This window comes from Stegastes partitus, unplaced genomic scaffold, assembly GCF_000690725.1.
Source record: "Stegastes partitus isolate 25-593 unplaced genomic scaffold, Stegastes_partitus-1.0.2 Scaffold454, whole genome shotgun sequence".
Lineage (NCBI taxonomy): Eukaryota > Metazoa > Chordata > Actinopteri > Pomacentridae > Stegastes > Stegastes partitus.
Window position 1 is genome coordinate 246,767 of NW_007578185.1, and position 13,553 is coordinate 260,319.

The 13,553-nt window shown below is 41.3% G+C and overlaps 1 protein-coding gene across 2 annotated transcripts in view; it reads left to right on the plus strand.

Moving 5' to 3' along the window:
- Positions 1-13,129, plus strand: part of LOC103360605 (collagen alpha-1(XI) chain-like) — an 83,861-nt gene extending 70,732 nt beyond the window's left edge. The window contains exons 53-66 of one of the 2 annotated variants that reach the window (XM_008286422.1): positions 12-65; positions 170-223; positions 352-459; positions 716-769; positions 875-928; positions 1,172-1,279; positions 1,554-1,607; positions 1,704-1,739; positions 1,852-1,905; positions 2,027-2,294; positions 3,857-3,969; positions 5,602-5,670; positions 9,938-10,171; positions 10,387-13,129. In XM_008286422.1, the coding sequence (XP_008284644.1) occupies positions 12-65; positions 170-223; positions 352-459; positions 716-769; positions 875-928; positions 1,172-1,279; positions 1,554-1,607; positions 1,704-1,739; positions 1,852-1,905; positions 2,027-2,294; positions 3,857-3,969; positions 5,602-5,670; positions 9,938-10,171; positions 10,387-10,533 (1,407 nt within the window). In that variant the 3' untranslated portion in view covers positions 10,534-13,129. Of the gene's footprint in view, positions 1-11; positions 66-169; positions 224-351; positions 460-715; positions 770-874; positions 929-1,171; positions 1,280-1,553; positions 1,608-1,703; positions 1,740-1,851; positions 1,906-2,026; positions 2,295-3,856; positions 3,970-5,601; positions 5,671-5,731; positions 5,801-9,937; positions 10,172-10,386 lie in introns of both variants that reach the window. The other variant, XM_008286423.1, reaches the window with a different exon arrangement.
- Positions 13,130-13,553: the final 424 nt, after the last annotated feature.

Below are 13,553 nucleotides of genomic sequence, written 5' to 3' on the forward strand. Positions count from 1 at the left end.
TTTTAAACTAGGGCTCACCCGGACCCACTGGAGAGTCTGGTCCCTCTGGACCACCAGGAAAGAGAGTAAGTACTGTCCTGTGCTCTTTGCTCCTATTCATCAAAATGATAAAATATTCTATCTGTGTATCACACAATATTAATCTTTGTCATCTATTTCTTTGAAATAGGGGCCTCCTGGACCAGCAGGACCTGAGGGAAGACAAGGAGAGAAAGGAGCCAAGGTATAACATCCAAGAAATAATAAAGATTTTCTGTCTTTTTGTGTTTACTTTGTGTGCCTGTTATATAAAGTAACCAACAAATGAGCAAGAATCAAATGGTCTGTGTGAATCTTGTTTCTGTGTGAAAGGGAGAGCCTGGCTTAGAAGGTCCCCAAGGAAAGACAGGTCCCGTTGGCCCTCAGGGATCACCTGGCAAGCCCGGTTCTGAAGGACTCAGGGGGATCCCAGGCGCAGTTGTAAGTAGCGTGTTTCTCACTGACACAACACTTCATTGCAGTCAAATCTTGATGCTGTGTAGTATTGCTCTCTCTATATATATATACACACACACACACACACAATATACACACACACACAATTTTCAATTACCAGGTAGGATGCATGCTAATTGAAAACTATATAGTACAAAAGGGCTTCATGCTATTTATAGAAAACAGCATTTCCTTGTGAGCAGGGAGTTTAAAACACTGTGTAATTGGTATTTCTTTGCAGGGAGAACAAGGGTTGCCTGGTGCTCCAGGCCCAGATGGACCTCCTGGACCTATGGTGGGTAGAAGTTCCTTTTCATCTTGGAGCTGAGGCATGTTACCTAATATGTGATTTGATCTAAAAGCCAATTAACTCCTCTCCAATGTGACATTTCTCTCACAGGGCCCTCCTGGTTTACCTGGTTTGAAAGGAGACTCTGGTGTTAAAGGAGAAAAAGTGAGTCACTCCGGCATCCGCCCAATTGACCTGAAATGTTTAATTAGAGCATTAGCGTAATACTGAAACTAATGGATGGATTTAGTAATTGATGAGATTTGCTGTTTGCCAGCGGCCATGAAAACATTAACCTAATGATTAGAGGGTGTGCCAGAGAGAGATATTTTAGTGCTAATGTTTGTGGAGTATTATTGACTGTCATATTGATAATGTGCATGCCGGTATGTTGTTCTCTGTCCTCAGGGCCATCCAGGTCTTATCGGTCTTATTGGACCCCCAGGTGAACAGGGAGAAAAGGGTGACAGAGGTCTTCCTGGTCCTCCAGGATCATCGGGTCCCAAAGGAGACAATGTGAGTAAATAAAACAACCACATGCTTACACAATATATTTTGTATACTGCATACAAAAACCAACTGCACAAGAGCAGCACTATTTGTGCCATTACTTAGCCCACTGAAAGTTATTGACAGTCTTTTCAATATTTTTGGCCTTTTTAATTTAGCAAAGGCAAAATATAGCTGGCGGTGTTAATATCCCTCATGCTAGTCAATACTGTTGCTTCAGGAGTAAACAAGGCTCCTTCTGTTGTCACACAACAGTTATGGATTTCTCTTTTTCCTTCAGGGTATTGCTGGTCCTTCAGGTCCACTTGGTCCCATCGGCCCTCCAGGATTACCTGTAAGACTCATTATATGTGTCACAGTACAGTGTGTAACCCATGGGTGTGTAATGTCTGAGCCAGTATTGATTACTTTATCATCTTTGTGTCTTTAGGGTCCTCCAGGTCCCAAAGGTGCTAAAGGGTCATCGGTAAGTAATTTACTGAAAGCCATATCCTGTCAGGAACACTAACAAGCATTAATTATGACACCCATAAACTCATTTGTCAGGGTTAAGCATTTGTTTAATTTGTCCTACACAGGGACAAACTGGACCAAAGGGAGAGACCGGTACACCTGGACCTCCTGGACCTCCTGTAAGTACATGCCCTAGTTTTGGAATTGTATGATTCTTCTGTATTTTCATCTTGGTTTCTAGAGATTTCCATAATCGGCTAACTGGCATTTGTCTCTTCTTCTTTCATCTCTCCATGACAGGGCCCTCCCGGTGATGTCATCCACCCACTCCCCATCCAGGCTCCCATTAAGGGCAGGTCGCGTAGGAACATCGATGCCAGCCAGATGGTGGACGACGCAGCCGTGGATGCCAATTACAAGGACTACGATGACGGCATGGAGGAAATCTTTGGCTCCCTCAACTCCCTTAAGCTGGAGATTGAACAGATGAAGCACCCACTGGGCACACAAGGCAACCCTGCTCGTACCTGCAAGGACCTGCAGCTCTGCCACCCTGATTTCCCCGATGGTTTGTATCACATTTACTCTAAAAAAAAAAAAAAAAGAGGCATTGTCTGAACCCACACTCTGCACAGTGTTTAATTTCAGGGCTGAAATTACTCATTACGCAGCAGCCTGCCAGACATGTTGAAAAAAAAGACAATGCTACTGGGTAGCACATTGAGCTGTGTGTGTGAGACACATACTCTGCCAATAGTATATACCAGCAAATTCATTAATATCACTAAAAAAGTCAAAGTTATGGAAATGCAGATTTAGGCCTGAGCCCAGCATCAGAAGGTCTGACTTTTCAATCATATGTCCTGCTCAGTAAAAGGTAATGCTGAGTTATGAGTCTGCCTATAAACATCAAGAACCATACCTGATTTTATTGCGTCATCATCTCCGTTAAAGTAGTCTCCTAGTGCAGAAATGAACTGCTCCCAGTGCTCCTGCAGCACTTGTAATGCTCCCCTTTGTCCCGTTTTTGTAAGCATGTCTGTAATGGCAACTGAACCTCATCCACGGTGCCAATACGAGAATCCTTACACTTAAATTACTTTTTGAGAGGGGAAAGAAGTCGGAGCGAGCCAAATCTAGCAAATGGGGTGGGGAGCAACGATTGTGTTGTTTTGACCAAAAAATGCATAATCACAGCGTCACATAGTCAGAGTACATCTTGACAGGTGGAGTCTCAGGGATAGTTTAACAGATCACCACCATGGGAATGTTGAAGAAAACAATGAGTACGCTCTTGATGCACCCCTGACTCCAGGCTTGGAGACTGCAGGCCCTTTCACTGTTAGAAACTGCAGTTTCTTCCATTTCCCAGCTCCAGCTTATCATTTGAGGATTTTCTTTATCTTGTCAGATAGTAAACTGAATAATCCATTTCATGACATTCTCTTGGGCTTTAGATAATCTTATCTGACAATTTAGAGACCAAAGGATTAATTGATTACTTGAGAAAATCAACAGATTTATTGATAATAAAAATAATCATTAATTGCAGCCCAAAATTTACCATCAATCATGATATACACGCTGCAGTTTGGGTTTACAGTATTTGCAGTTTAGCCATCATAGCTGCACGACACTTGCAATTGAAGACAGATGGACTGATTAATTACAACAGTTAAGACATTAACATTCCTCTATGTATCATCCATCTCTGGACAGTGATGTTATCTAACAGCTGGAGTTACTTCTTAAAGACGAATGTGGGTTAAACCATATTTAACTGGGATGCTGCCTAATGAGTGAGGTGCATGCCATGTAATCGATTTCCCCTCTTTGCCCTAGTTTCCTGTCTCTCTGTAGATTCAGGCCTGTGAAAATGAAGGCAAAAATGCAATAATATTTTTAACAACATAATAATAATTTAATGTGGTTGCATCACTAATGCTAACAGCAACATGATTTCCACGTGTAATACCCATACAGTGGGAGACGTTGCCTTGAACTGACCGATTACAGTGTTTTGGGGGTTTTTTTCTTTAAAAAAAAAAATGTAATTATAAATGCTGCTCTGTAATTGCGCTCTCTCCCTTGTTCTCTGCCTGTGTTTCCTCCCTCTCTTCATCCTTCCAGGTGAGTACTGGATCGATCCGAACCAGGGCTGCTCTCGGGACTCCTTCAAGGTTTACTGCAACTTCACAGCAGGTGGAGAAAGCTGCATCTTCCCAGATAAGAAGTCTGAAGGGGTAAGTGTGGCCGCATGTACACCAGCACTCATACAGTGAGCAGAACGACTGGAATTGTACAAAAAAAACAACATTTGTTGCTATTTTCATCCTTCAGTCTGTGATTTGATTGACACTATAATACTGTAAGCTGAATACTCAAGATAAGCAAATGACTGTCTTTTTCCCCTCACATGTGGGACCAACCGCTGTGCATGCTGTATAAATAACCCAAACATCTCAAGACAACACTATGTGTGAGAGTAACTCCATTGTACCTATTCATGTGCTCGTATAATTAGCCTCCATGAGATTATCTGGCGAGTTGCTACCGAGAAGACTTGGGAGATGATTCACCAGGACTCCCCTGCACTTCTCTTGAGGACCCAAGTTATTTCACAAACATTGGAAATCTCAGTGTAGTTCGGACAGTTGGTACATCTGCGGGGAGACAAGCCTCTCATTCAAACACACTTTCACTCTGACTCATCCATGCTCTATTCTTTTAGTGCCATTTTTAGATAGAATGTCATTAAGGACTTTATCACCCGTAAAAGCGTCTGGCAGGTGACAGGCACATTGAGAAGATTTTTGGTTCATTATGCATGAGTGTGTAGAGGAGAGGAGAGTAGCGGAGTGGTGAAACATTGGGAACACTGTCTTTGACAAGTCGAGGGTTGTGTAATAGCACAGTGCTACAGCCATTTTAATGATCCCACTCACCAAGCCTCAGAGGAGCAGGAGTTTGCTTAAGCTCAGAATAATGAAGCAGACTTTTTATAGCATGCTGGTGATGGGCTGCTCTCATTTGTGTCAGGGGTGAAAAGAAAAGCCTGCGCTGTCAGTCTTGCACAGAGACTAAAAACACTCCCACGTGTGTTTCAGACAAGCGCCGATATTAGCAGAGCACGTACTTCAACTGTCCACATGCTTTATAGGATCACAGTCAAAAAGACAGACATGCTACTTTTGAATCTAGAAAAGGAGAAAGTCACAGCAAGGATATATTTTCTCCTCTGCTCGGTCCACTCCGGTGAAAACTGAGTGAAGGTCACCTTCAAGGCAGCATGGGTCTAATGTATGCCATCTCCCAGCGATAAGTGATCTCCGGCCCATCATTCATTAATGCATTAAGCTACTGATGACAGTTCCATATCAAACCCTGCTCTCTAATTATAGAGAAATTCATCATTGTCATGGCTGAGACCATTAGAGCCGTGCCCCGTTGGCCAATTCACAGCTTTTGATGGCATAACAAAGTTAGTGCACCATGGCGGCGCCGCACCAACACTGAACAGCAGGGATAGAGGCCGCTCCATAAGAGCTCCTTGCACACGATCATTTCTTAATTAATCACTGTGTACTCATGAATTTTTCAGCAGCAATTAGCTGCCAGCTACAGTTTGTACTGTACAAAATGGCATAATGCATTACAAAAATCTTGTGCCCTGGTCCAGTTGGTCTTCTTGATCTCAGTGAATTCTAGTTCAGGTCTGGAAGACTCCTCAGAGGACAAACAGAAGGAGAAAAGACAAGGAAAAAAAAAAAGAAGCTGAGAGGGGATGTGGGATTTCTGTCAGATCTGTTTCCTTTCTTTAATACTGCTGTTTTTTCCTCCTCCTCCTCTGCCTCTTTATCGATCCATGCCCCCAGGCTAGGCTCACATCCTGGGTAAAGGAGAATCCCGGTTCCTGGTTCAGTGAATTCAAACGTGGTAAACTGGTAAGACTCCCGACTTTCCCAAGTCCTTTTCCCTTCCCTGAATGCCTCTTATATTTTACAGAGCAAAATGGCAAAATGGCCCAAAGACTCGCCAGGCACATGGTATAGTCACTACAAGAGAGGTTCCCTGGTAAGTGGCCCTGCCTGTGGTCCCAGAGTCCTGGCCGAGGCCTGGACTCTGTGTGCCTGAGGCTCTGCATGGTTCTGGTTCTGCCGTGTAAAGTATGTATTGGTACCTTGCTTGTTGGTTGTTTCAGTATTGGGGTGCATGATTCAGCACGAGCTGCACTCAGCTTCAGTCCAACAACACAGACGATGCTCTTACGCGGAAATGGAGGAGAGGTTTGGAACAAAAAATAAAGATGGTGAAGAAACACATTTGGCATCTAATGGAGTTTCACAAACACAAAACAATGTATTGGCCTTTCTCTGTGAAACTCCTGACTACATTATCCATTCTGCCATACCTCTGCTACATTAAGAGAGCATCTCTTCAGGGTGACTGTGTGCCTCGACACTCCAATGACTCAGGAAGCCTCACTGTACCCATAGACGGCTGATTTAATAGCGTGGACCAACCGTCTCATAGTGAATACATCACTTTAAACTTCTCTTTCCTACACGTTTGTTTTTTGAGTCGTTGATCCCGACAAGTTCTCGCCTCAGCAGGCCATCTATCCTCCACAAATAGAGAAACATAAGTGTCACTCCCTCTCTGCTGTTGCCGTTGAGCTGCACTCACATTCCCAGTGTCTCCCTTAAACACTACTTATATCCGGCAGAGTAGCTCTGAGTCAAACAGGTCAGGCACTCAGTCACCACCCAGGGGCTTCTGGGTACTCAGTCACTGTTGACTTGCGACTGTGATGATAAAGAGGTAATGTTTCTCTGGCGATGTCGGGCTGGATCCACACGCTGAGCGGGGCGGGGAGGGACGGAGGGTGACGAGTGGTGGGGTAAAGCGAGGAAAGCATGGGAGCACCCAGCCACTCCGAGGATGGAACCGGTTTTTAATTTGAGCCACAGCGCCGACACTCATAGACATAAATTACAGAACGAAGCCCTCGTTGTGTATATCTAGTGATTAATTAGCCAATTAAATCAATCATTGGCACTAACTTGTTGCACAAATAGATGGGGATGATGATTAGCTCTCTCTGTTAATGTCAAGTTTGAGTGTCGGCACTCTGGATTCTTTATATGCATGCGTGTGTGTGTGTGTGTGTGTGAGCACTCGCTTATGTGCAAGAACAAGTCAAGAAAGAACACCTCCAGACTCACAGATCACGGTTTGCTGCTCTGGCTGCATGGCATGGATTGTGCATGTGCTCTACTCTCAGTAAGTCCTGTTTGTCTGAAAGACGAAGCGACCATGCGGATCTAATGGATTCCTGATGGTTGGTATGCAGATAGTCATTTGCGGACATTAAAATGAACTGTGACTGGCTCCAAATCTGCGATCTTATCAGTCACAATTACAAAGTGCTATAATCAGCCCAATGGGATAAAACTCAGCATTCTGTAACACGAGCTTGAAAAGCAGGATACCGGGCTAATTATAGGTTAATTAACAAGCAATTAACATATCATTACTGCAACATATTCCCTATTAAGAGAATTACGTTTTCATGATTTTACCATCGTTTACTGATATTGGTTATACATTTTATATAATTACGCCATTTAGACTTAAATTAGGTGTTTAGTTCTGCTCCACATTAAGCCTTGAACATCAGTGCAGCTTCCAGAAATCAGTTCTTGGAAGTATTCTGCACCAGCCCCCCGTCTTCTAAACATTTACACATATTTGTACTTAAGGACAAGGCTGGTAGTATTTCATTTGTTTTGCATTGTCACCTAATTGTCACCTAATTTCATAAAAGACCTAAACCAACAAGGCATTAATGCACTAATGACTATTGTGTGTCTAAAGCCTGATGTAGACCTGAAATAATGTCAATTCTCAGCAGTGCACTAAATCTGTATTTATTCGCAGGTGAAAATAGACCCAGAGAAATGTGCTTATTGATGTTTTTTTTTAGTAACTTTTGCTAAAGAAAAAAATACAGTACCCTCTCAGAGGGAAATGTTGCTGCTCACAATAGTCTTTTTTTTCTCATTAGAAATAAATCATCTTGTTATTTGGAGATTACTGCAAAAGAATAAACCATTCTAAGACAAATTACCCTGTCCAATTTTAGAGCATTGGGATAAACACGGCAGTTTTTTTATTTATTTATTTTTTTGGCTGTCTTCATATGCTTCTCTTTAAAAAACCTTATGGAGCAATAAATAGGCAAATAAGAGAAAAATCCAAGCTGACGTTGGGGGAGAAGCAGGGTATTCAGAGCTAACACAAAGAGACAGACAACCATTACCACCCACACCTACAGCCAATGTAGAATCGCCCATGAACATCCACTGTGCATGTCACACAGAGAGAACACGTAAACTCCGCTCAGAACAGCAGGTTTATATAACATGAATAAAAGCTTCCATCCACACACTGAAAAACTCTGTGTTGAGCATAGCAGCAGTGCTACATCTATATTTACTCAGCTATGGTGCACCGTCACCCTCGAGAAGCTGCACAAAGTTACACAGAAAATTACCAAAAGTTGAGCAGTTCCCACCATCACAGGCATGTTAGCATCAGTAGTGTTAGTCAAGGTAAGTTTGAAAAACAAAGACCCCAGAAATGGCCATTGCTCATTGGAATGACTCCAAACACAACACTGCAGCTCCTGGTGTCCACAGCAACGTACCCACCAAGGTTACAGCAGATTGTATGTACAGTTGTCCAGATATGCCAAGAACAGACCTCACACAGACAGAGATTTCTGCATTTATTCACGAGGTCAGTGACAAACCGATGACATACAGAAGTTTATATGTTAGAAATGAAACAACAAAAAGAAGAGAATACACACAGAGTTTAATTTGACCACTGCAATATTCTGCAGGCTCATTATACGCCAGTCAAGTTTTCTTTTAAAGCTCACTTATTTTAAGAGCTGTTTTTTTTTTTTCTTCCTCCCACCAAATAAAGATCAGTGCAGTGAGAGAAGAAAACAAGCATTTTAAGTTCTTAAATTGGGATTAGGCCAAGATGAGGGAAAGGCAATTTCTCAGGATCTGATGAGAAAATGGTCAAAGTCTCAGTTGTGCTCAGTTATGTTGATGAGAACTAGTCTGGACACAGTAGAGATGTTTTTTAGAATGTTTCTTTCCTTTGGGTAACTGTTCTTGGACAGTATTGAGCCTCTTTTTAAAACATGACAACTGTGAATTCGTGACCTGTTTTTAAATCTGCAGTGCAGAACTTTTGTCGCCCCCTTCTGGCAGTGGAAGTAATTACAAAAATACCATGGACATGCACTAATACGCTTCACTTTCGATTACTTCTCTATTTTTTTAGATTGTACTTCTTCTGAATGCCAAGTTTCTTTTTTTATTTGGAAAATGTGAAACTTTTCTTGGATACTTTTTCTATAATTTGCTCCTCCATCCCAGTTATTGGATCCTTCTTTGTCTCTGTTGCTCCAAACCAATCACTGCTGGTTGATGTTAAATGCATTGATGCTGCACGAGTGTGGGAATGTCACCACAGACAGCAGATTTAAAACCCCGGCAGAGAGATTTACCTGCTGCTGATAGGCTTAATCAGCATTGTGTGAATTGGGCTTGGAAGTAGCAGATGTTAATTTATAAGAGAAAGTCGCACACCCTCGGTTTAAAGATTTACACCCCCACTATGAATGAACGGGCTTCATGCCAAAAACAAGTCATTGAGACACGAACTCCCACATTGTTGGTTTGGGTCTTTTCATGGGATTATTAACTTGATTAACACCAGCCTGATGCTTTAATGGCTAGATCAGTATGCGCTCCTATATTATCGGCAAATGAAGTTCTATTAGTTTTGTCTGTGCCGCCACAGGGCACGGTAGTATATTAACTCTGTATCCTTAGATGGCACCTCTTATTGACTCCGTTGTCAATAAGAAACACGTCCTAGAAATCCCAATACGGCAATAAAACAAGAATATAAATTACTAGTCATAAATTAAATTAAAACGGCTCCCGAGCGACAAAAACAGTGCACAACATAGACATGACGATGTGTCAATAAATCTTTCTGGTATCTTCAGGATGTTCTTTCCTCTTGGCCCACTCATTCTGTGCACTCTTCCCTCCTCCTGGTGTTAAGTTTTTGATGCTTAACTCCATCTGTGCTTCCTTTTTCTTCTCTTTTTTTTTTTTGCAGCTTTCCTACGTGGATGCAGAGGGCAACCCCATCGGCGTGGTCCAGATGACTTTCTTGCGGCTGCTGAGCGCAGCGGCCAGGCAGAACATGACGTACAACTGCTACCAGTCGGTGGCCTGGCACGACCAGGATCAGGACAACTACGACAAGGCCATCCGCTTCCTGGGCTCCAACGATGAGGAGATGTCTTACGATAACAACCCCTACATCCGCGCCCTGGTCGATGGCTGTGCGGTAAGTCGACGAAATGTGTGTGTGTGGGTTTGTGTTTGTGCGTCTCTGGGTGGTTGGCACGGAGCCTTTGATAAACGCTGTCAGAAAATTGTGTTTCTGTAGCCTTTGTAGAGTCTCAATTACCAAGAGCCCCGCAAGAAGCATGTGATGTTTGAATTTTTAAAGAGCATTTCTCACACACTAATCCTCCCTCCTGTATCTTCTCTCTTTCGCAGTTGAAAAAGGGCTATGAAAAGACAGTACTTGAGATCAACACACCAAAGGTGGAACAGGTGCCATTTGTGGACATCATGTTCAACGATTTTGGCGGTTCCACGCAGAAGTTTGGATTCGAAGTGGGGCCTGTCTGTTTCATCGGCTAAGACTTTTTACTGAGCAAAATGGAGAAAAAAAAGCATATTTTTGTTTTCTCAGAAAAAAAAACGATTGAAAAAAGAATAGGACAATTCTATTTGTAAAAAAGTAACTTTTTTTTCCATAAAGCAACAAGTATGAGTAAAATGAAATCAAGTTGAAAGTACAGTGAAATTCTGAATAGAGGAAAACCGAAATAACCTTGAAACCTCAGTGTGCCTTCTCCATCACATGCAAGTTTTGAAACTGGATGTCAGATCCTGCCTTCTACACAGCACACTCGCACACACAACCTAGCCCCACGCCATCACACTTGATTTTGACTTTCTTTTGTCCCAAACAACGAAGGCGACCCTGAGAGCTGCAGCCGTTCCAGACGGTCGCAGTATTTGCCATGGACTCCATCTGATTTGGCTCTTTTCTTCTCTTTAGTTTTGATCTCATGTTTTCCCTCATCTCCCTGGCTTTTTCCACTTGTCTTTTTGTTGGTTTGTTTGCTCATTCACTACGGGAGCTTCGTTTGTGCATAATTGTCTCCCCATTCTCTTGGAATGGACCTTATATATATATATAAATATATATAAATGATTTTTATGTTTGTAAGTACATTCTGTATATTTTTCCTGGTAATTTTTATTGCTTCTGGCTTCAAAACATGCATGTGACTTTATTAATTGTGAGGTAGGAGACCATAGATACGGGGATAACATCTCAAAAAGTGTCGAAACAAAGCGAGGAAATTCGACTTGTAAATTGAAAGATGAAAAAGCAAAAACAAAAAAAAACAAAAAAAACAAAAAAAAAAATTGGTAAGTCCTGTCTTTTTTGCAGTTGTGGAGCACACCTTGTTGTAATTTAAGAACGGAATGGAAATAAAAGACGAAAACAAGCTCTGTGATACTATGTGACAGTTGATTTGCAAACAAACAGAAAAAAATACATTCCTCCTTTTGTGCCCTCTGAACTGAACACCTACCTTGGTGGCGATATCATTAACTTAATAAACAGCTTCTGTATTTTTATTTTGTTTTTTCCTGAAATACTCATCTATCTGACTATGCAGTGGGAGATGATGTCACATTTTAATGAGAACACAAAGAAATCAAAACCTAGGTGCTATTTTCTCTCTTCTGTGGTGCTATGTATTTTTCTAGTTTGTGTTGTTTGAATGAAAGAAAAAAAATTGTAGCGATAATACTCCATCACCGGCAGCCCCTTGACTCGCTTAATCACCGCGTCTGACGCGGGTGGACCTTCGCTGCATCCTTTTAGTTTTATTTTAATGTTCAGTGGTGGTATTTGCATGCCATTTCTCCACATATCCACTCACAGATCAGTGCAGCATGGCGCCGTATGTTATCTTCTGCTTCAGCGGACTGCACAGATAAGAAAAAACGTGTCCGACGCTTGTACCAAATGTTGGAACATCGAGAGGAAACTGAGATGGTGCTGTTGGCTTTGCATATCGTTGCTTTGTGACGCTGCAACATTTTTTTTCTTTCTTTTTTTTTTTTTTTTTTTGGCTCTTGCTGTCAGATCAATCTGTGCCACATCAAACTAATGGAGTTGAAAAGTGGACATGTTGTGATTGGGCCAAAGGGATATGGTCCAAAGTTTTGTTTGGTGTACGAGACCCTAAACCCTTCCACCAAAGGTTTTATATATCTAGCTTTAAGTGGCTTGACGTGGCTTAAGATCGTTTTTATGTGTGTGGGGAAACAACTTGAAAAGTTCTTTTTCTTGATTTAACCACAGTAGAAGTCACCAAATTAGCCGGATGGAAAAAGTTTGATCATGCAGCGTCAAAAAAAAAATTGCTTGTTGGTCTACTATTTTTTGCCCTTATTGTAATAATGCTCTTTGTTCAAACTATGCACTCTCTATGCTTATGACCACTAGTATCTACCACAGAATTTTTACAGCTCTTCATACATAGGTTTGTTTTGTTTCCCTTTTTTTTTTAAATCTTAAAATATGTGACTTGAACCATTTCTGTTAAGATAACTCAATATGCTTGTAGATCTTTGGCTTTATTTTTCATTGTGATGCAGTACACCCAAATTTAACGCTCTCAATAAAAACGGACAAACAGATTTTTTGTAAATTTCCAGAACCAGCAGTGATGCTGCCATTGTTTTTGTTTCTTTTTTTTTTTTNTTTTTTTTTTTTTTTTTTTTTTTTTTTTTTTTTTTTTTTTTTTTGGTTTATTTTGTAGATTTTCGTTTGTCTGTCTGTTTTTTTGTTTGTTTTCACAGTCTTGTCAAACCTGTGTAAGGATAAGAGGATAGAAGATATATTGGTTTTTATGTCAATAAATTCAAGTTTACTGTGGCCATCCACTCTTGTATGTCTTTTGAAGCATTAAAACCTATCTGTATGCATGAAATTGTAAAGTTTTTTCTCTTGTTATAATTTTGTAGCGTGACATGATCTCCAGTCCACGTTTTTACTCATCAGGATACATCAGTTTTTCAATGAGTCATGTCCACAATTGTGAAGTGGAGAGAAAATGATGAACTTGTAACTCTACCAAAGCCAATGTTCGTTTGTAGTATATTTATTGTATTATTTAAAATAAAAAAATAAATGTTAAATGATACCATAGTGTAAGTGTAAGAGGCCCCCTCTTTACATGCACACAGGAGAACAAAATTTACTGTCAAAGGGTTATTAATATGCTATTTTTTTTTGACACAGAATAACAATGCATTTGGCCACATCCATTTAAATCACCATGTTTTCTTGTTTACAACATGTTGGCTGCTTGTGTGTGTGTGTGTGTGTGTGAGAGAGAGAGAGAGAGAAGAGAGAGAGAGAGAGAATGTGTCTAGGGTTGAATGAGCCACAACATTAAAAACACCAGCAGGCCAAGTGTATGACATTGATCACCTCTTTACGATGCTATGTTCTGCTGGAAACCTTTGGTCCTGGCTATTATGTGGATGTTGCTTTGACACCTGAACACTGCTGCAGACCACGCAAACCCCTCGAGGGCAACCACACTTTCCGACAGGACAATGCACCCCAC